At 37.2% G+C, this 26,435-nt stretch overlaps 1 protein-coding gene across 1 annotated transcript in view; it reads right to left on the bottom strand.

Annotated features, from left to right (window-relative positions):
* ACOX3 (acyl-CoA oxidase 3, pristanoyl) overlaps positions 1 to 26,435 on the bottom strand; it is a 33,331-nt gene that overhangs the window by 4,594 nt on the left and 2,302 nt on the right. The window contains exons 2-17 of the mRNA XM_013128912.3: positions 25,641 to 25,813; positions 24,768 to 25,001; positions 23,703 to 23,774; positions 22,338 to 22,427; positions 20,581 to 20,724; positions 19,630 to 19,718; positions 11,752 to 11,848; positions 11,163 to 11,345; positions 9,693 to 9,815; positions 8,019 to 8,139; positions 7,402 to 7,524; positions 6,601 to 6,714; positions 4,812 to 4,927; positions 2,055 to 2,229; positions 1,539 to 1,606; positions 759 to 845 (exon numbers count right to left, since the gene is read on the bottom strand). Of these exons, the coding sequence (XP_012984366.2) occupies positions 759 to 845; positions 1,539 to 1,606; positions 2,055 to 2,229; positions 4,812 to 4,927; positions 6,601 to 6,714; positions 7,402 to 7,524; positions 8,019 to 8,139; positions 9,693 to 9,815; positions 11,163 to 11,345; positions 11,752 to 11,848; positions 19,630 to 19,718; positions 20,581 to 20,724; positions 22,338 to 22,427; positions 23,703 to 23,774; positions 24,768 to 25,001; positions 25,641 to 25,802 (1,998 nt within the window). The 5' untranslated portion in view covers positions 25,803 to 25,813. The remainder of the gene's footprint in view (positions 1 to 758; positions 846 to 1,538; positions 1,607 to 2,054; positions 2,230 to 4,811; positions 4,928 to 6,600; positions 6,715 to 7,401; positions 7,525 to 8,018; positions 8,140 to 9,692; positions 9,816 to 11,162; positions 11,346 to 11,751; positions 11,849 to 19,629; positions 19,719 to 20,580; positions 20,725 to 22,337; positions 22,428 to 23,702; positions 23,775 to 24,767; positions 25,002 to 25,640; positions 25,814 to 26,435) is intronic.

The following is a 26,435-nucleotide window of genomic DNA, read 5'->3' as shown; positions in this document are numbered from 1 at the left end:
ATTCTTATGCTCCTAATTCAACTCCTTTTTTTTTGTAATTTAGACTATACAAAAAATATCTCTCAGGCTTAACAAGGATGGATTGTATCTTTATTAAGGCAAAGAGAGGTGCTAACAAAACTGCATCCTTCCAGTTTGTATTAAGATTTACTGAGCTCCCTTGGATAATCTTGTCCCTGGTTAGTACAAGGTACTCTCTATATTCCTACTGGATAAACAGAATTCTCAAAGAATTGTGCAATTTCTGACAATTTTTAGCTGGAACGAGTTTCACATTTTTCTTTCTCTTATTAAAATGCACATTTTATGAAGAATTAAAAGAAAGAAATAATTTCTACACCATTTACATGTACATCACACAAACTGGGTATAATGTGAATACTGATAATGGCAGCAAAAAGTCCTAGGCAGAGAAGAAATACACCTTACTAAATCTCCAAGGTATTAAGCTGTATACTAAAGACATGTTACTACTTAAGGAATCTTAGGAGGTGGTATGATCTTGTTGCTGTTGCTGTTGTTGTTGTTCAGCAGCACAGATGCCCACAAGAGCAAATTAAAGCAATGCAATATGAATTTCCCATCGAAGACTACCTCCAGCAAATGCAAAATGTTACTTTCTGGTGACATCAATTTAACTCTAGTACTTTCCACTGGAAAAGTGTCTTTCTTTTCTTTTGCAGCTGTGAAGTGTTACGGCTAAAGGCAATACTCTTCTTAATGATTAAACTTACAAATTACATAATGGATTTTCTTACCTCTCCATTAGCTTTACCAATGGGAGAGTTGAGAATGAAGTCTGGAGGAGCAAAGACATCAACCAGGGCAACTGCATCATCCTTCAGCTGTTTAAAAAGAGAAAACATGCATTTGGCAACTCCTGTAGTTGTCTGTGGTTACCTGTGAGCTAGAGAGTGGCATAAAGATTATTTTCATAAAGAACCAGGTATTGTTAACTTAAAAGAAATCCATGCAAGAAGTCTGGATTTATTTTGCTTTTTTATCTCCTTTTGACAGGGTAACTGCCAAGAGACCAATTTTTAAATGTTTTCCTTCCTTCTAAAATGTGGTTTTAATCAAGATGGTACTGTTTACATACATAAAACCCCATATTTTTGAACTCTAAAAACAATGTCCAGATTCTTCTTTGAAATTTAATTACCTGTGAAGAATACAAACCAGTGTTAAGAATTCATGAGTTAACAAAAAATGTATAGAACAAAATAATAGAACTGGACTGCAGTATTTCACCACTTTCCAATTAAGATTGTAAGGCCACAAATGATTATGTTATATATAAAATAACACAAATTAGTGTTATTTAGTAAGTTATATATTCTTTTCAGTTTTGGATAAATAAACTATGACTAGATTCAGGGTCAATGAGTTACTAAACTTTACATGAAGTTATACAGAAACTATTGATGTAATACATTTCTAATTTACCTCTTGAAGTACAGAATAACTGATACATCCTTTTTTCATTACTCATAGACTATATCATTATTTAATCACAACAAACAATAATCAGGGCTTACCCTGTAGCACAGCTCCAGAATGGCATCCTGAATAAATTTACCAGCTTGTTCACCTGAAGCATAGCCACCTGCAAATACATTCACAAAGAAGCTTATGCCACTTACAGTTACACGGATACAGTCCTTTTACAAAGAAGTTAATGAGGTGAGTTTCCATGAGACTAAATAGATGCTCCTGTGTAACTGGAGTTGGCTGCAAAATCATTGATCAAAGACATTTGGAGCCTTTTCCACTAACAAGCTACACTACAGCATCTTGGTGCCCATCCCTTATCCTCTCCCCAAACACTAGATCACAGCAAAACTTGTGAGCCCTCCATCATCTCTGAGCTAAGAGTCTGTTTGGTTATTTTGTCACTCCAGATTCCTGCTCCTGAAAATTTTACCCTGAATAATTGTTTTTATTACACAGGCAATAAGGAAATGCTCTAATCTAAATCTAATGAGGATTCTTTCCCCCTACCAAAAGACTTTTATAAATTGACATGCACAGTACTTTCAGGTAGCTGATCTCACCTTGGTAGAGCACAGCCAGATGTTTACTTAAAGACCAGAGTCCATAGAGAGCACTGAGTTTCTTAAGCACTGGCTGTAGAGTAGATGGTATGCTGGGATCATGAGTGTAGTCATGATATCTTTGTAAGACTGTTTGTTCAATAAAAGCAATGGCTAATGATCGACAGTAGTACACCTTAGGAAACAGAAAATATCACTGAGTGACAAAATACAAGAAACCAATCATCAGCTGGTACAAAACTGCATTGCTCTTTTGAAGTTAGTGGAGATTTGTTGATTTAGATCTGGTGATCTACCTTGAGACTAAAGAAAGCCTACGAAGAAACTCTAGGATAAAACCATCTACAATGTCTTTGCAAAGGTTAGTCATGAAATGCATCATGAAATACCTTCCAGAAATAAGATCCAAATTTTCTACTGTGTTCCAGCTTGAGTACTGTCTTACACCAAAGGGAGCACAGATTGTACACGCATTACTAGTGTAATTTGACAGCTACACCCAGACAGGGATCTCTTCATCAGAGAGAAGACCATGCCAAGTTAGGTTTGTTGAAGAAGACCAGTGTAAACCATTGCAGGTTTACATTCATTTAATATTATACACAGCTTTATGAAGAAGATAAAATCTGCAAAGTGGTTCAGTAACCTATTGAAAACATATTACGGTCCCTTCAAATAATAAACAATATCATCATGTCAGCATGAGTGAATTCTGTTTATGGACTGCAATAGATTGTAATATGTTTTGAAAGAACTATCCAGCTAATCCTTGCCAACTCTCTGATCAGAAAGGCAAATCACCAGTTACTGTCAATATGGAGTATAAAACCTTAAGGAACTGTACTCACATGGGAACGTATGCCTACTTTTATATATTCCACCTTTGCGGGATCATGGCATACGTCCTATCACAAGACTGCTGGCTGAAAACATTCTAGTCAGTGAACAGAAGGGAATAAGAAACTGCTACTCTTGTGGCCAATTTCTTACAATGCTGTAAACTGGTGTTTGGTTTTAGCCCATATGTTTAGGAGTGGGTTGTTTGAGTTTTTCACTTGTTTTGTTTTGTTTCATTTAGAATTAGTTGATTAGTTTTCCTTTCTTTATTTTAAATACTTGTATCATCCTTGCACTTAAATCCACTGTGGCATTTAAAAAAGGCATATTCCAAAGATCACCATCTCTCTCAACAATGTTCAGTGACATACTTATGTTCAAACTCAGATACAAGCATGAAATTCAAAATGCAGAGCTATCCTCTGCAAGTTTATGAAGGACTTCCCCCTTGCTAGATGGACTTTTTTAGATATGAATGTCAATTGCTTAGTCCAAATGAAATAAATCTTAACATCCCAAATGAAGCATTAAGTGCCTATTCTTCCGTGCTATAACTCTATTTCCTTCTTTACCTTTGCTTGCACTTCTGTAGTGTTTCTATCAAGCCATCCCCAAACCAAAATAACCTTGGGATAAGCTATGAATCTTTTCCAGATATCCCATAGCAAGAACAAATATTATATGTCAGTCAGCCACTGGGATGACAGAAAAGTGCTCCTTCATGCCCAGAAAGTTTTAAATCAAATATGCATACATATTTAAAGCAAAGCTTGCAAATCATTTTCAGATGTTTTTGAGGCATGCCATTTAAAATAAAAATTCCCACTGTCCTGAAGATGAATTGTAGGAAGAAAAGCTAATGACCTAAGGTAGATCAATGCCTATCTCAAAAGCAGCTGTGTGCCTAAGTAAATTTTAGCACATCTGAACATAAAAGAGAACTTTCATACTTCTGAGTAAAGCATTCTCTAACACACTGGCCCTGGCACCAGCCTCCCAAGAGCTGGCCAATTGTCAGGCAATCAGACTTGAATTCCTGGCAATTCACATTCTGAATTTGACCCTGAGGAGTTTCTCTAACAATCTGCTTCTAGGGTAAAAACCAGGAAAGGTTTCTTCCACTCTACCAGTGGTTTCACACAGATCATCCCCTAGCTGAAGCTAGGCTGGCTCTTTCTAGGTGCAGAGTTGAATATTCCTTCCTGCTTTTAATGAGCTTTGCAGATAAGGTGAATGACACCAGCCATCTTCAGGGAACAGATCTCTCCTCGGTGACAAATGACAAGTGCTCTTTCCTTGGATATGAGACAGATTTTCTCATGGAATGAATGGAAGAATTTGGGGAGCATGGCTATATACACTGAAATTTGGAGTTAAGCCATCCCTAGCTATTGAAACTCTCTGGTGAGAGAGCGGATCTGCTATATGTAGATTGTCAATGTTTCCTTTTCAGGTTCCAATACTGTCAGTTTGGTATCTTTCATGAGTACTTTGCACTATAGAAATTAGAGATGGAAAAGACCTATTAGGTCATCTAGTTTACCTACCTGCCAGAGCAAGATTCTTTCCTACAGTACGCATTTGGCCACAAGAGCATATGGAGATGTAATAATCACATGCTGCAGTAGATTTAATAGTAGTAGATTTAGTCTTCAGAAGTTGCTATCAAAATTACAGACACAACACAGCACATGTCTGCAACTTTTCTGAATGGAAATATGTCCTGGAAGACTTCTGCTAATGGTTACTGTCCTCCTGCTATCATGTCCTATACAATGGACAGGTATTACATTTTATTAGTTAGTTATTTGACTTTACGTTTGAAGAAATGATACTTGACACAAGAATGTAAAATTAAGAGGATCTGACAGACTTGGATGGAAACAAGTAAATAAAATAAGAAAGCTGAACAAGTATCACCTGACAGTTGTTTTTTGCCTCAAAATCACTTCGTCCAGACTGCTTCTCCTTCCTGAGCTTTAGGTCACTTTCTTGGAGCAGGTAGCAAACCAGCCATTTATATGCTGCTAAAGGAACTGTAAAAGAGAGATAATCAAAATCCTCAGCCTTCACATTTATAATGTAAGAACTCACATGAGGATTCTACGGCAGTCTCAGTTTTTGTTATCCAAGATGAAAGTGTTCATTAACCAATCTATTAACATGACATGTTGAGCATTACTGTATATGCAATAAATAACACCTGGGTAAGATAATCAGATTGTAACTGTACAGTGAAGACAAACCATACACTAGCTCAAACCGACTCCAAGCTAAAAGACAAGGTAAATCCACAGCCCAATTTAGATTTCAGACTTGATCAAATATTTTCAGGTTATTATTTTCTTCCCGTATTAAGAGTTAGGTCTGCAAGGTACTAAGTTGCTTAGGAGAATACAAGAACAGAAGGCAGTCCACATTTAGTGGAAGCACATGACTGCTAGCATTGCAAAAGTGGCTAAATGTAATCACATTTAAATGACCTGCTTTGTAACACATAAATGTGTTACATTTTTAGATTAGTCTGGAACTCATAAGGAAAAAAATACTACAGCATAAAGTCCTTTTATGAATTCTGCTTGCTTGTGTCTTACCTTAAGATTTAATGTATATTATTTAGGCAATTGTGAGTGTTCATATGCTGCCTAAATTTAGACACCAAAATTAACAGTCCAGTTTCTAACAGAATGGAAAAACAAACAGATTCAGATATTTTTTAAACTATCGCCTTGTACAGTAAGTATTACAAGACAAGAGGGAATATGTGTTTAAGTATCAGTTTGTGCTCTCCTGGGTTTCACAAGTTGGAGACATACAACAATGAAGAACGCAAGCATTTGTTTTGAGCTAGTCTTTGTCTTATAAGCTTTTGTATTTTGAGTTATTCAGATTTTACCCCATAGCTATTATGATACTATCTCACTTGGTACTATGCATCATTATCCAAAGTTCAGCTTTTTTTGCAATTACTTGAGCACTGAAGTGGTCACCGAATTCTAGAAATCAACTAGATTGCCCCTTATATATTACAACTGGAGTTTCCTCCCCTAGTATGTTCTCAGCTTCTCAGACTCACTTTTGCTCAATGCCTTGTCACTATCTCATTATCTGCTCATTACTTTGTTAATTTTTGCCTCCAGTCTGGGCTCACAGTGATACAAAAGTGGGAACAGTATCTAATGTCATACTCCATTTGATTATAGCAGAGTAAGCCAGGAAAACTGCAGGGAATTTTCTTTCACCATTACTCATTTCCCTCTATGCAACCAAAAGCAATTATCAAAAGCAGACATGCTTAAAGCCTTTTCAACGCATTTCTGAATTGCTTGTATAGTTTTTTAAAATAGGATATTTTAGTGATAACAAGGTAGTGACAATCAGTGCTCCTTGCAACAGTTTCACTTGACAACAACAATACAGTGGCAAACAAACCTAGACCACAAATGCCATTTTAGAGGAACAAAAATGGAAGAAAAATATCTGATAATATCCCCCATTTTAGAATTGAAGCTGGGGGCAATAGGACATACTTTGAAATGCAAATTATCTTCTTAGTAAACTGAAATGCACATAACACAAAGAAATTCAGCAAACAGTAACAGGACAAATATCTAATATATAGCAGAGGCTGAATCTCGAATTTATGGATCCTTTACTCTGGAGACGAATTTAAGATTCTAGAATCAGTTTAACAACAGCAGAAGGTTACCTGAGGAGTCCATGCAATCTTCAACACTATTGGCTGTGAATTTCCAGCCAAGGATATGATGGTAGTCTTGCAAAACATTTATTGTTCCCAAAGGGGATTCAAAAGGAGCTTTATCTGAAATACAAAAGAAAATAAAAAATATTTATGAGAAAATAAATCAGAGCCTTTGGAACTAAAAGCCTAGTACAAAGCCATGCATACAATTGATAGGCCAGATGCAATTTGACCCTAACATTTATTTTATTCTGGCCTAGTCTAGCCAAACGAGGACTGGTGGACAAGTACGGAAAGACCTGACATCACTACCTATAGGTAGTGATGGGTAGCCCCATAAGATTCAACTCCTATTGCTGAGTTTTCCAGTTCTGCAAGATCTTGGTAAAATGCCCTACTAGAAAGTGAAAACAAAATCTAGAGAACTACAAAATGGATATTGCTACCAAGCTGGGCAATACAAACAATTTTAAGTACAATGAGGAGAGGGTACCCAGACTTACACTAACTGTAGGAGTAGGTTCATTGAACTAAACCGCACTTTTCAAGGAGTAAGATACTACTTGGCCTAACTAGGGATAGTAAAACTAGGGATAGCTAGTTTCTGCAAGACTTAGGAGAAAGAATATTTCTTGCAGCAAATACCTTTGTATTGTGAATGTATCATATGATGGAGTCTGTAGCACATTATTTATGCTCTAAAAAATTATTAAATGACTGTCAATTGCTTTCAGTATGAAATTGCCTCCTAATTCCATTAGCTACACACTGTTGGGTCGAGCACAGGATTCAGCAACAAAAACTTACCTCCTCTTATGCAATTCATCCAGCTCATTAAGTAGTTGCTGGTTTGCTGAAGTAGGACGTTGTTATCTCCCTCATATGTGCAGTTTGGATCATTGTCATTTCGGATAACACCCAGGCGGTTCACTTAATAAGAACAAGTGTGCAATTCTATATATTGCAGTGTATTAATGGAAGCTAAAGAGCTGTTATTAAATAATTATTCTGTGGCATAATCCAAGACAGTTGTCTATTTCTATATGTATAGCTATTGATACCAACAGATCAGCTTGAAAGCTCACTGTTTAATCAATTCTTTCCAACATATCAATTTTCGCAAGCTAAAGTGTGGCATTCATCTTACAAAAGGAGTTTTCATATATGAAGTCTGTATCATTATTTTTGGAAGACTGAATCACATGTACAGCCTGTCCAAATGCTGGTGCAGAGGCTGCATGGATTTAGTGGGGGTTTTTGTGGTATAAGGTATAAAAGGAACTTTAAAAACATGGACATGAGGAAAAAAAACCTTTCTAAACATATTCCTAATACTCAGACACCATGAATACAACAACATTCAAAGAACACATGAACATAACCGTTCTCCTTCTGATCAGCATATGCAGTAGTCTGCAACTTACTGGCAAGGTAACCATGTCCTCCACAAGCTTCTCGGCATTCCTGGACTGCCTGCTGAGCAGTCCAAGAAGCCAGTGGTTTGCTGGCCGCACATAAGGCATGAATCTCACGTCCCAAATCAACCTGTGTGAAAACAAGTTACAAATGAGTAATAACTTTTACACAAGTTTATGGCCAATTAAGGCCACAGCTACATGTGCTGCTTTATAATGAAGAGTTACCAGCAATACATACATACAGTTTTTTGAGATCTATATAAGAGTATATATATATTGCTGCCACAATAAAAACCTGCCACAATTGAAAAACCTTCAGCAATAACTTTCTTGTATAGGACAGCAATAATTTGTGCCATGCAATGGACACATGGGTGTATGTTAGCTCAGATGTGCAGCTGACATGCACTGCATGGGATAGTTCACTGCTTGCCAACCTTTTCCTCCCAAAGATGGAAAGTGGTTGAAGGTGGCATGTCCAGAGAAAGTTCCTATCTCCTTTGACATAAGCAATCCCTCTCTCCCCAGTCAGCAATGGGATATAACATTTACTGCCTTACATGGTTTTCATTAACCTTTCAAGCAGCAATTTTTGCAGGGTAGGAAAACTTAAATGCACCCCCTCAAGTTCCAGAGAATCACAGTAACCTGCACTTGCACTAACTGTGTTAGCCCTTCTATGAAAATGTGTTTGGAACTCCAATTTCTGGAGATACTGGGTTAATAGTGCCAAAGCTTGTTTTTAAGTTGTTTGTTTGTTTGATATCTCTTGTAAAACAAAGGAATTCATAAGGATTACATTCTTAACATTGCGAACAATAAGATTTTTTTCTATCATGATTTCTTTTGTGATAGCCATAGTTTTGCCTAAGATTAGTGATGGCAATTGAGACCTCCAGAGGTAAAATATCAAATTAAAAACATCAAACAGATTCTTCTGAGGTTCGTGCATAAAGAAGAAATCAGAACACCCAGACATTAGTAGACAAATCTTTCATTAGTTTTATTTTAGCTCAAAAAAAGCCTGAGTGTTTAAGTGAGATCTGATCAATACAGAGGCAGCACAAAGGCCCTAGGGATTAATACTGTTGAACATTTAAAAAATAAGTCAAATTTATATACCATAAAAAAGCACACTGTGGTTATTGGTTGAGAATCAGTCCTTGCAGAGACAGATAGATTAAACTATTTCCTCTGGAAAGGGGTGACGTTTACATCGAATGGTGATTGTGGATGAAAAATTCAGCATTGAGACTCAACAGTCTTAACCTTGTTCTCCAAAAATATTTACCCTAACACAGGAATATGAATTGTGAACGCAAGTCGGAGTCCTAGTCTGTGCAGAAATTAAGAACAGTCTCATTTCAGAGAGTCTTTGATATATGCCTTCTGAGGTATCATTTAAAAGTTATATAGTTGAATTTGCATTACCATCACACATTTATGATAAACAAAACCTTAAATCCCACACAAATCAATAAAACTTTAACCATTCCATCAAAACTAATCTGGATGCTTTTCTGAATGCAACTTTAATCACTACTTTGTATCTCCCACATTTCTGAGATACTGTGAAATCTTGATTTTAAGGTAGCCTACAACGTCTAAGTAGGTCCTTCATTTAACAATTTCATGTTTATTTTAGCAAGAACTCAGCGAAGAAGCATGTAAATATCTCACCTGTCTCTGACTCCTTTGTTTTGTCAATAAACCTGCAAAAAATTCTACAAAGTTCTCAAGCAGGGACTTGCAGAAATAATCTAAGGCATACGCAGCAGCCAGATAAGGAAGGAGACGCCATTGCTAGAATAGAAATTAAACAGATTTGATTGCAAATCAATATATATTTTTTAGTTTTATACATGTAAGTATCTTATAATAGTGAACCAACCTATTTGGTTTTACTTTGTTCAAATTGGAAATCTCTTTTATGGAGATAACATAAATATAACCGTCTATAAACATAATGAAGTGTAACCATACACAAGTCACAGTTACGTTACTCTAATTCATGCATTTTATGAATTTGTGATAACCATCCTGTTAAACCAGTGAAAAAGTTCACTGAAGGTTTGGGGACCTACAATGAATTTTTGCACTGTGTTTATACAATGTCTGGCATGCTGGGGCCAGTCATGATTTATGTGTTTCTTCATACCAGCATGACAGAGGTTGTAACTGCTTTACTTGCCTGTTCAGTACTGAATGTGCATTAGTGCTGGGTGCATTCTGTGGAAAAAAAACCCAAGTCTGGGAAGCAGAGAAAAAAGCATCTTTGCTGCTCCATGCAACTCAAAGTCCTTCATGAGAAAAGACAAACTGCTTGAGGAAGCTTTTTTGGTAGAGCAGTAAGGGAATGAGGTATTCAGCAAGTAGAGCCCATGGAACAAGCCAAAACTGAGAACAACAGAGACTTTGAGAACAGTAGGAAGCAGATCCTGACTTATACAGCAGAGGTGAAAAGAAGGCAGCTTTCACCAGTTTTTAGAAACCCATGAAATCTTTCAAAGTTGCAAGACTAAGTGCAAACTTGGGAAAAAACACCCACTTTTTTGTTCTCAGCACTTCTTATACATTAACCTTTCTCATTCAGCAGAGCTGAGTTTTCTCTATTTCCCAATTACCCTACATACTCTTGTTCTATTTTTTCAGAGCAAAATGTGTTTTTCATCTGCAAAATCTGCAAACGTTGGTTCTATTCCTCTCAAAATAAGTGCTATCTTAGATTTTACCACAGTGAGCGCCATTGAGTTCTATACTTTCAAAGCATAAATGTTAAGAGAAAATTAGTATAGCAGCAAAAGAGGCACTAACATTTTTACACAAATAGTAGTTTTTACATCTGCAGTACTTTCATGTGTGTGTAGAAGACAGTCTTCCTTTGAAAAGGTTACTATTATAGAATGTTTTTGGGGTTTGTTATTCCAAGAACTTATGTCAAAAGCCTGATTGTGCCAAGAGAATGTCTTGAGTTGGACATTGGTTCTAGACATTGTCTAGAACTCCCCTAGCTGCGCTAGGAATGACACTTCAGATGACATAGACAACTTTAATTTCACTAACTTCAGTGTTGTTATTTTGATTTGCAGTAGCTCTGAATCTGAGTTTAATTATATGAAGGTCTGCAGATGTGGATTCCAAAGTACTTACCTGCATTTGATATTCAAGAACAGGTATTTCTTCATCATCAGTTGGTCCAAACTGACGGCGAGCTGCTGAGAAGCGAATGGCTATTGATAGGGCAAGCTTTAAATTGGTAATGGAAATTGCTGTGATGAAAATTCTGCCAGTGGACAAGGATCCCAGAGCTGCACTAAAACGCTCTTTAACATCCTGAATGAATAAAAGGCACAGACTGAGTGGTGAGGCTAATGTTTTGTTTACATCCCCTATGAACATACAACTCTGGCAGCAGGATCAGAAGCCCACTGGATTGGCCAATTTTGGTCTTTGACACATGCAGATATGATGTTCAGGTAAGATTCAAAGTAGTTTCTCTAAGCTACTCAATAAAAAGAGCATGAAGTCAGTAAAATCAGTGAGTTGAGACATCCCTGGAAGGCAATTAAAAACCCAGCATTCTGACTATCTTGTGAAATTGACAACAGCCCTATCTAAGTTCAGGTATCTAGGACTTCCCAACATGAGAGGCCTATGCTCCTCTCTTAACCTACTTATACCTTTGTATATGTAATGAACTGCATTAATGAAACAAAACCTTGATAACCTTGATTCATACCTTGACTGAACTGGAGTACTTCCCCTCAGGTGTGATATCTCCAGTCATATTCAGTATGTTTTCTTTAGGTATCCTGACATTGTGGAACATGGCAAACCTGTTGCAACAAATACACAAGTAATGTAAAATCTACCCTGACATGGTCTGAGGTGTCTACAGTGCAGAAAAAAAAAGTCACAATGAAGACATGCTTGCACAATGACCTCAGGAATATCACTGAACTGAAAACAGTGCTCATCAAGCCAGGTGGCAGTTTAAGGAGAGTATGCCTGGGAGATCAAAGTCTTTCAGAATAGGCAGAATGTCCTGAATATTGGTATTCTTCAGGAAGAAAGCGTATGAACTGTTTCACCCAAACGGGCAACACAACTTGGCACAGTAGCAGCAATATCAGCTCCAAGCATGAATACCTCAGTATCTAATAGCACTTGAAAAGCTGCATTTGTAATCAAAGCAAATTCCTTTTTCCTGCCAATACAGGCTGATCTATTTAACAAGGCTCACGAGAGCCAGGTCTTTCACATTAATAAATTACATAAGGCCTGTATGGCTGCATGCACTTTAAAATTACAAGTTGTTTCCAAGGAAACATATCTGCATACCAAATTTATTCAGCCTTAGAGATACACTGTGTTTTCAGACTTAGCCATAGAGAAAAGTGTGCTATCCTAACCAAGAACCAGATGCCTTGATGATGCTAAAAAGAGATTTATGAAGTGCCAGTTTCAGTGAGACTCTGCTTTGTAAAACAGAAGCAAATTCAGAATTTAAAAAAAAATCATCTTTGTTAATAGATTTTTCATATCAGTGAAAATAAAAAATGTCATTCAAAAAAGACCTTTTGCTTAAATTCAGTTTCTCTGTTCCCTGTATCACAAGTAAAATCCACCACAACTAAAACTGCATTGCAATCCCAATATTTTTAAACAATAGCATGCATGTCAGAACTTGAGCTTTTTTAATTATTATTACTCATTACTTTACTTATGGAAGAGAGTGTATGGCAAGATTTAGGTCCCGAGTTTAGCACTCTCTTTTCCTAGTGACATCCATAGAATTACAAGCAGGTGCTTCCTCCTAGAAGCTTACAATCCAAGCATAAGGCAAGAAGCTACAAGTGTGTTCAAAGTTCTGGTGAGCAGACACTAAGTACTGAAGGATATTTTCTTCATATGATACCTGCCAGCCACAGCACATTGGCAGCTAAGTGTTGGTATTGTTTTATAAGTCATTAGAGCAAATGTGAATTTTAAGGAGAAATCTAAGTGGTGAAAGTAAGGGAGCTTCATGGACATTTATAAACAATCCCAAGTAGGAAAAGATGCACGGAAGAAAGCAATGAAATATTACGTTTAAAGCTACTGAATAGGTGATAAAACTGGAATCATAATCCAGACTAAAGGAAGAGCTGACCTAACAGAGAGATGATACAACCTTTGGGACACAGATTAAGAAGTTTCAAAGGCCTCCAGCTCTTAGGCCTTCTCTTTGGCAATACATATTTGGAACATATTTAGTCCTACGTGTAATGAACAGTAAGATTCGTGGTAGTAATAACAATGAACGAGGTGGCAAAATGTCCTTCTGTGGTTTACACTGCAGTGATTAGTTCAATTCATTCAGCAAACCTCTGCAGTTGCTGAAAATAACTTATATTGATATGTGCTTGAAATGCTAGAGATCTTAAAAAGCAAATTCCAATCTACTAATATATAAATCTATATATGAATAACCTACTTTTAGGAAATTCAAGCCCACTAATATTGAACATGTGGCAGATGTGTGCTGAACGGAACAGCTCCCAAAATGACCTAAGCTGTTTTACCCACTTTCACCTGTTGTGATACAATCCCAAATAGTTAAATCTAGAGGAAATCCTTTGTTGGAAAGAGCAAAAATTATTGTGGAAAGTTTTATTATAATTTGTCTGACATAAATATAATGTAGCTAATTCTGTACCACATAAAAGATTACTTAGAATTATTTTGATTAAAACCCACATGTATACCCTTTTTATAACATTTTTCACAGCTAGTGAACCAGAACACATTTCCAGCCATTATATAACAACCTAGTTTCTTAAAAGTCAAAATAGTTCAAGTAAGAGCTTTTGAAAGTTTAGATTTTTCCCTTAATATTGTCCATTACAGAGACATTATTTCCTTCTTTTTTTTTTCTGTAAACTATCAAAAAAAATGCATACAAGATGGCAAAAAACTTTAAGAAGCAAGAAAGACAGAACTAGCCATTAAAAATCACACAGAAAATTCCTATGTGTAAAGCAATAAGATATATTGCCTATAAGCACCAGTGTTGAAAATAATAGCAGAATCTTAAAGGACCTGGGAGTTAGGTGACCTCATGAGATCACTGCCAACTGCTGTTACGCTCCTTCTCCAGGAACTTTGCTGTGTGAAACTGCTTGACATACTGGCCAATTTGAACTTGATATCGGAACACATTAAAAATAAATAGCAAGATTTAATGAAGTCAACGATCACATTTCTACTGGTTATTAGCCTAGAATGCCCAGTGAATAACATGGTCCACATCTGTCAACTCATTCAGGAGAAAAATCTCCTTAAAGCATTGAAGCAGTATCTTACAATAATGGAACTGCATACACAGTTCTGGGGATATCATGTACCAGCAAGTTTGGGAAATGGCTACATTTCACATGGTGATGACAAGACCATAGGTTTGAAAGCTACCCTACTTCGGGCCTCTGCTGCATAGCAAGTAGTGTGACTGAGATTAAGACTTCTCAGCAAGATAGATATCTGCCACTTTAAACATGTATCACAGGGCTCTACAGCAATGTGTAATTTTGCATCATGCAGTCCACAGGTAAAAAAAGCCTGTAGCACATAGATTTCTACCTAGACTAGCTGAGCAGAGGGAAGCACTATTCCAATAGCAGCATTCTTGTCTGGGTCCTTCGGCCAGTGGTTTAGGGAATATTTCAAGCAAAGTTGATCTTAATGACTTTAAATCATGCAAGAGTAGTTCATCTGGTGTGCAGTAACACTGATAAAAAAGAGGCAGTTGGAACAGCTATGAGCTCCTTCTGCCAGTACTGAATTAATAAGCGGTTACCTATAGTACAAATAGCTCAAACATGCTTTGGTGAATTTCAGACTCACTAAAATGCCTTTCCTGCCAGCTTTTGTTATTGACTACGTTAGAGATGGTGCAGTGACAGTTCCTTCAGTCCTTCCAGCCAGAAACAGAAAGCAGGTGAACGGTATTGGAAGGCTAAGCATGAAATGATCTCATGGCTGTTTATGGGATACAGTAAACCTTGAGAAGAATAACACTTGAGAGGTTTGGTGAAAAACTTGCAGAAGGAAAGAGAACAGCCACATATTCCAGGCTGAAACTCACAGAAAGGTTAGAGCTGAGAAGTTACAGAGAAGCTGGAGAAAATGGTAAAGCGAAATATTAGCTCTAGTTTCTACAATCAAGCCTTTAAACTAAGAATGTAACTCTGTCATAGTAATGCTCAGTAGCATTGCATTTTATATGCCTGCTAATCCTATCTTAATGTACTTCATGGACACACAAAGACCAGCTCATGCTGAAATTCTTGTAGTCTAAGTGCAAGTTGTGCAAGGAGTTTTGGATGTACAGAATCCTGCAATTGTCAAGAGCTGACAGTGTTCTGATAAGGAAGAAAAAAAGGTATTTGAAGTCCATTGCAGATGTGAGGCTGTATTTCTGTGGTTGGTCACACATTTGCTTTATCAGATCTGAATCTACCTTTCCCCATTAGCACCACCAAGTACCTGTCAGTGTGAATTGCCTTTGGCTGCACAGTTTTAAGGTACATGTGAGTGACAAAACTGAGGAGATAAAGCAGCACTCTTCAGCAATGTGACTACATCTCAGCTGTTGTGCATAATACTGTGTATACCCATACAGTGTTTAGCCTTGACTGTCAAGACCAAGTGAATAGGTCAAAACAGGGAAGTATCAACACTTCTACCATAAAAAAATTGTTTTGACCTAAATTGCAAATCTACAAGATTTATCTTGCAAAATATTTCATTTAACTGTGAAAGTGGCATTAGCGTTCACAAGGGGTGAAATATTGATGATACTGTATTCAGATAATGTAAGTACAGGAAAAGGCATTTTTAAGATTAAGTTTTATTTTATAGCTGCTTTGTTACTGTTGTAATTGTTTGTGACTCTGATCAGAGGCTGCAAGACAATCAAAACAAGACAACAGATAAGCATAATCTTGTTTATGTGAGAAGCAGGACTGATTTCTACATTTGCTTTCTTATTCACATGTCTGTACTGTTTCTTTCGCTGTACTGGAACAGCCTCTTCTGTGGCCTTGTAATGAACCAGACCTGACAAATGATCCGGTTGAAGAGAGCCGAGTTATGTTGAGTTCTTTTTGTCAGATTAGTTTCCAGGCATTTCCAGTTCCTCAGTTGAGTCCTCTATACTGCTACATGAATGTCTGTCCCAGCACTAAGAAAAAGGCAGTGTGGGAGTAGAAGCAAACAGCCAAAGAAGGTGAGTATGATGATTATCTTCACAGAACTACTGCTTCAGATTGGAAGATGAAGTTCCAAAAACTATTTAGGCTTCAACCATGCATTACAGCTCCTATCTTCTAGTGAAACAACTGCAACCATTGCAAAATCTAAAAGTCAGGAGGATAAATACTAGGAGACTAAAACCCTTGAAGGACAAGACTTTCATTGGTCTGCCCTTAAACTAGCAGTAGCAGAATCTTAATGTATTATTGGCACTGATACTGAAATAGTAACAAAGAATTAATAGGAATTAACCATTTAAAAGTCATCTGTAAAGACCTGGAAGTTGTGTGATGTACGCCATTTTCACCAGTACCCAAGGAACTGTTGTGAGGACTTTCAGCTGTCTCTTTCCAGGATGGATTCATTTACACTCTTTGTTGCTATTCTGCCCAATAAATCCCTTCTATCCATTTTGTCTTGGGTACTTTGTACACCAGCCAGGGTAGGCAACAAAACAAAAGAAACACCAATGGGAAAAAAGAGAAATGCACATCAGCACTTACACAAGCTTTTCCTTTATGTCCCTCTTCTTGCACCTACCATGCACTTCACTAAAATGCCCCTCGATCCCAAATACCCAGAGGTTTTCCAGTGGTTGTTTTTGCTACTTTGTTTTGGGACCTTAGAGAACAGCATATTTCAAAGACTGCCAGAGCACTAGCAACAGGTGGACATTTTTGCATTATAAAACTAAAGAGTGAAGCAGGTACATCCCCTGGTGGCAGTCTGATTTATTTTCTGGTAACAAAAAGACCAATCTAAGATCCACATGAGAAAAACTGGAGTCCTGTTTTTAATCATTTATGTATTGATTACACAGACTTTTGCAAACAACAGAGAGAAAGAAAAACATTTTAAAGTGATTTTGTCATTTTTGTCAGGGTAGCTGAAGTTACCAAGGCTTGTAAAACCCATGGGATTTTTGGACGTTCCAATTGGGAAACTATGAGAATTATTAGGAAAGACAAACTTGGAAGCAGCAGGCTAGTCAATTGGATTTACACTGCATAAATTCCTACATTACTTCTGAAATTCTTTTGTTACTGAAAACATTACACTCTGCATTGGCAGGAAACCAGCTTTCAGCCAAACAACCAAGAGATTAATTGTTTTCCAAAGCCGAAAGGGACAGTTACAATCTCCTTCTGAGTTTTCTTATATAGCATAAAACAATAGCATTTTCCAAGGAAGTTCTGGAATTTCTTCCCCATGTCTTTCATAAGTGCTCAGAAGCTTAAGTCTCTCTGCTCATACTGAAAATCAGTAGCTGTAAAGTACAGGAACAAAATTTCCTGTCTCTGTCAGAGATGTCAGGCTCTGATTTTCACTCTAACCATTTATCCTCAGTGTAACTACATGGAAATAGACCTGATTTACTAAGTGCTGATGGTAGCTATGATCTCTGCAGTCCTCATCTAGGCCTTCATGTATCTCTGAAGAACAAGGTGTACAAGTCCTCACATTTTTGACAGCTCAGTGTGAGCAGAAATGTTGCAAACCAAAAACTAGTCTGCTGGTTCTTATGAACAATGTTGGCATCTAGCCTCAGACCTCCAGAGAAAATAGCAGAGGCTGATGAGGAACACAGGTTCCTAGAGTTTTCAGCTGAATGAAGGTTATTTGTTGGTAAACTTATGCTCCCTAGCCCCTCTATCTTAATCCTCAGGTGCTGCCTTAAACTGAGGCATTGCTGTTAGCAGAAAATGATAATTATTTCTAAAGCAAAGTAAACAGAACGGTTAGAATGCCCTATGACTGCTTCAAATGACATGTGATGCCATAACTAAGGTAAGGGGCCCCATCTGACACTAAGATAGGAAGTCACTGGTATCTCTTATTTACATTATATATTAAGTGTATTACAGTTTCAGATTATTCAGTTGCTACTGCTATTTTAAGATATGCTCTATTTTTCCGCAGTAGATCAAGGGATAAGTGGATTTTTAAATAACATGCACTTTGCTGTTATGTGACAAGCACACTCTTCCTTGTGTTGCACATAAAACTGCTGCAAATTAAGAATAAAAAGAAGAATTTGAATATTTCTACAGAAATACGAAGTTGAACTACATTTAAATGCTCAGGCCCATGTTACTGTGCCATCTGGTGGGTACTAGTTTGTAACGCAGATGCAGACAAAAATATCGAAGTATATCCTCCCTCCCCTTCTTTTCCAAATCTTTTAATGTTTTTCCTTTATAAAACTTAATTTTCTGATTTTTTTTTTATTTCATGTGTCTTCAGGCAAAAAAGCATAAATGAAAATGAGCTATCTAGACATAAAAGTCAACGCTATTTTTGTCACTACAGGCTACGTGGGACATCAGGAAGATGTTGGTATAGACAACTACAGAACTATGACCTTGTGGAAAGCCAAAGCATTTGAAAGCAGGATAAACCTCAGGATGTCTATGCTTTATTTACTGAAACAGCATGTTATGAAGGACAATACATGTATCTGTAATTAACCGAATCAATACAGAAAGGTAAATCTGAGGCAAAAGAAGTGTCAGCCCACCCTCACCTTACAATTTTGAGCTCTGACTTTACACAGAGCTACATAACTCATACAGGGGTTTAAATCACAATATTTATATAACGGCTGTTTTAATACAGAAGTCTACCACGATTTTCTCACTGTTTCTCCTCCCCATTAGACACCTTTGGTTAGTAAAGCAGAGACACAGTGAAGCCATTGAAGTCCATGACTCAGAAAGGAGCCCAGGTACTTTTTTATTTCAACTTTACACAGAGAATACAGAAAAAAATAACTAACCTTCTCCATCTCTCCTGCAGTGAGCAGGATTGGTCAAGAAATCCCATGATTTAAACAAGACATCTAGTTTCTCAACTGGGTCTCACTAATCTTATATCTTTACTAAGAATAATCCTTGCCTGTGGACCTCTGTTAGACTTACAGCCGTCTGGAAATCAACAGACAAAATAATTAAAGCTTACACCCAGATGGGTGGAAAGGCTGACTCAGTTCTTTACTCAGGACTTAGTGGAATTCTGTTGGGGTTTTCAGTTTCTTTATTTTCATTATTACTGTTGCAGAGTCTATAACTGAAAGAACATTTGGAGATATTCACAGAGCATCAGAGGCAGCTCACATTCTAAAATGTCAGAGAAGCTGATGGTTATTCAGATAGAAAGTACTGAAATTCAAGAGTATTCAATCCGGTGCTTGGGTTCTTTTAGAAATACCAACAATTTGAAACCACTAGTGAATATCTCAGAAGATAGAACTGACACAGGAGCATATTTGCACCACCAGAGTGTAATATAATCTAGAATGCTTCCTACTTCAAACAGTTTGACTTACCCATTATCCAACCCATTCTGCCCAAGTTTCATTCCTATGTCACCTACCATCACACCTGGCACTGGCAGGAGAGATTTTGTATCTCGAATCTGCATAGAAGTGGAACAAAACATTATTTCAGTTGTGGAACGATGAATAGTTACTGGCAGAACTTTTCAAAAAGTGACAATATTCCCAACTTGTATTCCGCTATTATGCTGAAGAAAACGCTCTGTTTTTTTTCTCAAGCACATAACCCTGGATATAACTTATACGCGTTCAGGATACAGACTCCTTGATGTAAATTACTTTGGCAATATGACACTAATGACATCTGTGTGTTAAATATGCCTTAACACTGATGACTGCTTTTATCAGACTACCATTGAAACCTTCTTCAGGTGTACACAAACATAGCAGGAATCAATGGAACTTCTATGTAGCACCCAGCTTTGAGATATTCCCTAATTTTGTAATAAATTCTACTCAGTCTGTGACTATTTCATTTTACTCAGTACAAATTCTATTTTGCACTGCTGTGCAACAATGCCTTTAATCTTAGAAATTGGTATCTGTGGCAGAAACCTGAAGATTTCATGCAGATCAGCCTGCAGCACTGGCAGACATAAATCATCTTAAGCCTCACCCACACTTTCAGGATTTCATATAGCACAGGTTAGTTCTAACTGCATAAATAATGTGATAATCTCAAGGCTTTTCTGGAGCTCATTTGTATTTTTCAGTTTTTTGCAGAAAACTGTGAGTATAAAACTGGCTGTAACACCACCAGAAAATTGACGAACACTGAAAACCAGAATCCTCATTACAACTGCAATAAATGAATGCTAAAGGCATTAATTAAAGAATTGTTTGGTCAGACATAAATAACAAATAACAGTGTAACAGAAAGTTATCAAGTTGAACCCACTCCTCCCAAAAGGAAAACAAACAAAGAAAAGAATTGGCCCTTACCTGTACAATAAAGGAATGTAGTCCATGGCACTGTCCGTCAGGAGTATAAAGCTGAGCATACACAACTGCATGAGTGGCATGTTTCCCCATATTACCAACCCAGAACTTTGCAGCTTCAAAGTCGGGAGTATGAATGATAAATTCCTGTATCCAAGAAAGAAAGTAGCAAATGATATAAATCCTAAAAATCAACACACAGCTATTCTCCTTTTTTTTTATATGACCATGGTAATGTTTTGGAAATATCCATTAGCTGCCAGGATTTCATTCTGTGCTCCACTCCCACAGCTAAGATCTCTCTTACAGTATTCAACTTTGGAGAGAAGCTAGTAAGAATTTGGAGCTGAAAAAGTTCATTACTTCATTGTAAAGCCTGAAATTCAGCCTTATTATTAGTCATTTAAGCAGTTAAAAAAAGTAAAGCATACTGATGGACTCAGAAGCATTTCCGAGACCTCATGTTAAGCTGAGGTGTGGTCCATGTGAAAGACTGAAGGCTGTTTCAGCTTGAGGGCTGAAGCCTATGCAGGGACCACCTCCTTATACAGTTTTGTATGGAAAGGAAGCCTGGTTAACAGTGCAAAAGGCAGCACGATTCCAAGTTTGGACAACTGGGGGACCATGTGGCAGGAATTCTGAAGAATATGTGTATCCTGATATTCAGACATAGCTTCAGCATTCAGAATTTTAGACTTCAACCTGCGTACGTTCTGGATATAAAAGAAATTGGAGCTCAGAGCTTCGCGATCATGAACAGATTTAGTCATTTCAGCCACTTTTTGCTGCAGTGCACTCATCACCAGCCTAAAATTCAATTTATTTAAATGAAGCTCTGCATGCTGTCAATTTCATAAGTTAGCTTGTTTGTTTTTCTGGAAAGAAATATGATCCTTCAGGTTGCACAAATGCTCACTGAATTGCCTGTATATGAAAAAGTGCAGGTGGGAATGTTGTCCTGAAGAATACAAAATGTTATATTTCAAACCTATGATTCTTGTTTCTCATTCTTGCGAAGTCACTTCAAGATGTGACATTGTTGATAGTAATAGCACCCAGTTCTGTATATTACAGTGCAATAAAAAGCCAGAGTCTTTGGGGAACACGATAAGCCTACCTTCTTGGGACATTAAATAACACATTCTAAATTCAATTTGGCATAAATGCTGCATGCAGATGGCAAAAAGAAACAGAAAGTTCTATCAGTCTCCCCTCTTAACTTCTCCCTTAATACAAAACTACAATAATTTCTGAATAAATGTGAGGACAATTAATTTATTTCTGCAGTAATGTTATTTTCAGAAAACAAATTATTAGCAGTAAGCACTATCCTAATGGAAAGAGCAGTTTATTGCTTTCCTCTTTGGGTCTCTTTCATAGTCATGTTATGTCTTTTTTGTATTTCTTTTTCTCATCCTCAGGAAATAATGCTAATCTTTGTATATAAAGCCTTTGTATTTAAAGACAAAAGGCGGTATAATCTGCATGTCCAACTATTCCTGTACAGACCCAACAAAGAAGGCTGCTATCCTTACTTTATATCACAATCAGAAGTGAAAGTAAAAAACCAGAAATTGCTGGGTTTATTTTAATTATTTATAATAATGTAAATGTATGAGTTTTGTTTTTTGTTTTTTTTTTACATTTGGAGTTGAACAGATTCTTTCTTGTTAAACAAAGAAATCCCGGAATCATTCTGCTCTGTTAGTAAATATCAGAGCTTAAATGTCAAACATTATTCCTGTGCATAAAGGACTAACCTGAGTGCTAGGATCAAATGTGGCAGTAGTCCGTATGCCTTTGGTATTAGTTCCATGGCTGAGCTCAGTCAGAGCAAAACATCCAAAAACCTACATAAGGAGATAAAAGGCACAGTTCAAGACCACTTTGTCATAGCAATTAAAATGGTAACAGTACTGAATGATTGCAAATTAAGCTGTTGAAAGTAACCTGCAATTGCAAGAAACCAGTTAAATGCCACCCTAAGCCTACGACATCATGCCTATGGTAGAGTTAAAGGTGGTTTTTTTCATTTTCTGATGGCTGACTCATCCAGGCAAGTACAGATTGTTACATTCACTGACCAATTCTCAGCTGTCTGTGTTGAAACAACTGTTGCATGTTGAAAATCTCCAAGTCTCCTTGCATTACAAGCAGTTCTGGGAACAAGTTAGAGGAAAACCAGAATGGGGCTGTTTTATTTTTAAAACTGTAAATAGCTTTAATTATTGAAGGGGATCAATTTATATCAGACCAATGTATGGCTACGCTTGGTTCTCAGCAGCATTTGGGAACACCGTCTGACCAAAGCCACACTGAGATTTGCGTTCTGCATCTCCTTACACTAGACTGGTTTGGACTGTAGTATACTCTCCTGTAACAGACCTTTGAAAAACAAATGAGAATAAAAAAACAAAACAAAAAAAATCTGAAGCTTGAGGCAAAATTATTCTGACAAATACATATCCTAAGCCTTTGCTTTCACTGAGAGTCATTAAAACAATTCATCCTCATCTTCAGTATGGGGTATCCATATAGACTGTGCAAAATCGAAAAGGGTCAGGCTGGACAGTGAATGCTGTCCACATGGCCAAACGGCATAGACAAGAGAAACTGTTTAGGATTGGCTCCTTCTATATCAGATAAGCTGCACTTACTCTGCAAGGTACTTGGTCCTGAGTCTCCACTGGACTCCATGTGGTGTTTCTGTGGCATTAAGACATTATTCAGAATGTAATTTTCATAGCATCAGGCCAAGGGTATGTTTTGCACAGTGTATGACGTAGATGTGGGAGGAGGGAGTGTTTGAGCATGCAAAACTTGCTAGCGTATTCTTAAATGAATGTGGATGGAGAACAAATTGGTGTCATCTGTACTGCCTTTTGGGTGAAGTCCCTACACTTTGTCTGCATGTTAACTTGGACAGTCTAAAACAGAACTAGGAAGTGGCATAACAGCTAGCAGTGAAGGCAGTCAGGGCTCAGTGCTTGAATCTGCTCCTTAGTCTTTTCTTTTGCTGTTTAGAAGTACCTAGGTACATAAAGAGATCAGAAATAAAACAAAGGTGCAGGAGGTGCCACAGTTCTGATTGTGCCCATTTCTCACAAGTTATTAAAAAAAATTACCTCCATTTTATAAATTTGCTTCACAAACTCTGCAAACCTCTCAGAAGCACTCAAAATTGGACCTGCAAACACCTGTAAAAACAGAGAATTATGAATGAATTCTGTAACCTTCTGACAGAAAGCACAAATTGCTCATACATAATAATTTGTAATAGTGATGTCCATTAAAGAGACCAGGGAAAGTAGGCTGCACAGTAAACTACTGTTTAGACTATAGCTGGAGGAAGTAAGTCAGGATTTGGTTGTGTCAAGGCCCCTTTGCAGAGGACTGAACTTTCTACAGCTCTAACCTGATCAAGACTTCATTGCAAGCTCTTAAAAACGCCTTATGGCCTCACTTTCCACTGGTCCTAATGTCTCCTTGAGTAAAGTAAAACTTTACGACTATTCTAGTTCATTTTACTACAACTGAAGATAGCTGCTTCAAGATCAGACACTGGTTTTAAAGCTTCCTTTGTTTTTTCTAGATAGGTATTCACATAACAAAACTACAACTTCTCTGCCATATCAATAGTAATAATTAATTCAACTAATATTATTTGACCAGCTATGTCAAGTATTCTTCTTGAGAGACTAAGCAGCAACTGATGAATAGAATCCCAAACACTGATGTCAGTAAGAAACTTCACATTCCTTCTGGATTCTACCCTGAATCAAGCCACTGGGGGTTAGGCAAAGCAGTTTCAAAGGTAAAGACATAGCCACCATACAGGCCCTAAAAACCAATTTCTTTGGCTCCCACTATGCTAGAGAGAAGGCAGAAGAGTGGACAAAAGAAAGTGGAGCTGTAGGCATCAAATATATCCTTCTGTAGCCCAGTCTATACTGCTCCACTTTACTTTCCCAGTGAGATTCAAGTGGAGACAGGGCTTAATGACAAAGATGTGCTAACTTTATCCCACAGCTCTCTGATTCTTCTAAACAGTTGAACTGAATTAAATTTTTTAAAACAAAGGACTGGGGAAAAGGTACAGTTTTAATAAAACTGGCAGAAAACTACGGAATACTGTTATTCAGACACTTAAATTCAAATTTACACCCCTATACCCTTTGAACTGTACTTACACCGCAATGTAAGAAGTACTGGAGAGATGAAGACCAATCATACATTCCTATACAGCTCACCAGACAAAATATCTTTAATGGGTTCTCTCTGATCTCTTGCAGAGTAAGAAAATCATACTCAAAGAACCTTTTACAGCGCAGGAATGTCAGCTCCTGATATTTTTCACGGCATAAATCTTCTCCAGGATGATGTGCAAATAGAGGATCGCTTTCCAGAGCAGAGAAGATTCTGTCCTTGAGGTGGAAAAAATGACATGATACTGTTAACTTAAAATTATTAGCAAAACAAGTTAACATTCTTCTGGGATAATACTAGGCCTCAAACTACAATTGTCTGATAGAAAACTTAAATATATAAAGCCAAAATTCCAGAGAGATAAAAAATGTATTTAAATGGTATGTCACTTGTGCTGCAATTAATTTCTCTTTATGACAGGGTTAGCATTCAGCAAGGTAGGTATGCTAATCTGTCCAACTGCAAAGCCACATAAGCATGAAGGCAAGCACAGGAGACTGTAAGAAATTAAGTCAGGTCAAAGGAAGACAGAAATACTATGTTTGACAGTTAGCTCATCATGTGCATTGTAAAAGCATAGAATATATAACTTAATGCAAACAGTACAGTAAAGAAATATGGGAGAATATAGTTCTCAGTTTGAAATCAATTTCTGCAATATAGCACCTCCTGGTCTCGTCTGTACTGGTGTTCGGTAATGAGACAGTTTAAGTAGTTTGCTTAAAAGTTCTGTTCTGGAAACTGGATGTGCAAAATCAATTTCTTCATGCTCCGTATCTACAGAGTATAAATACTCTCCCTTTGAAAATCATATATTCCCCAAATTAAAACATGCTTACAATTCCTGCAAAGTTTACCTTCAGCTGGATGATATCTTCACCATCTAGGAACACTGCCATCTCCTTCCAGTTGAAGGAAGCTTTCCGGCAATATCTGCAAAGTGGCCCTTTAGGTAAATCTGGTAGCAAAGTATCCCATGAGCTTTGGTTGCCAGTGGCTTCTTTCGGTGTGGGTGTCATTTTTAGCTAAACTGCACCAAACAAGAAAAGATACATCACAAACTGAAGCACCACAGATGCCTATTTTTTTAATAATAAAAAGAAATCAAAAGGGTTGCTAAACAAAACTAAATCCACATATTTTTTCAAATGAATGAGTACAACAGTGCAGAGCTAACTAAGATTGCCCTTTTAGTTTCCTAATTCACTTGGCTTGGTACAACCTAGGGAAAAAAAGCCTTTGACCAAATTATAAATATGCACTTCTCTTATGTGTCATATTGCCATACTCAAGAACAAATTTAAAATAAGGTATAATCTTTGCAACAATACTTAAACTTGACCTTTCTATCTTTCTTCCCTAAAATTCGAATTTTCATTCCTATTTGTCCTGGTTTTTTGTTGGGATAATTTCTTTTTTTGGTAGCTGGTACAGTGCTGTGTTTTGGATTTAGTGTGAAAGTAATGTTGGTAACACACGGATGTTTTAGTTGCTGCTAAGCAGTGCTTATACTGATTAAGGGCTTTTCAGTCTTATGCTCTGCCAGTGAGGTGGGGCACAAGAAGCCAGGAGAGAGAAGAGACAAGACACCCGACCCAAACTAGCTAAAGCAGTATTCCATACCATAGCACGTCATGCCCGGTATAGAAACT

Source organism: Melopsittacus undulatus, chromosome 7 (genome assembly GCF_012275295.1).
Source record: "Melopsittacus undulatus isolate bMelUnd1 chromosome 7, bMelUnd1.mat.Z, whole genome shotgun sequence".
Lineage (NCBI taxonomy): Eukaryota > Metazoa > Chordata > Aves > Psittaciformes > Psittaculidae > Melopsittacus > Melopsittacus undulatus.
The sequence above is the reverse complement of the archived record's forward strand: the minus strand, read 5'-3'. Positions and strand labels throughout refer to the sequence as shown.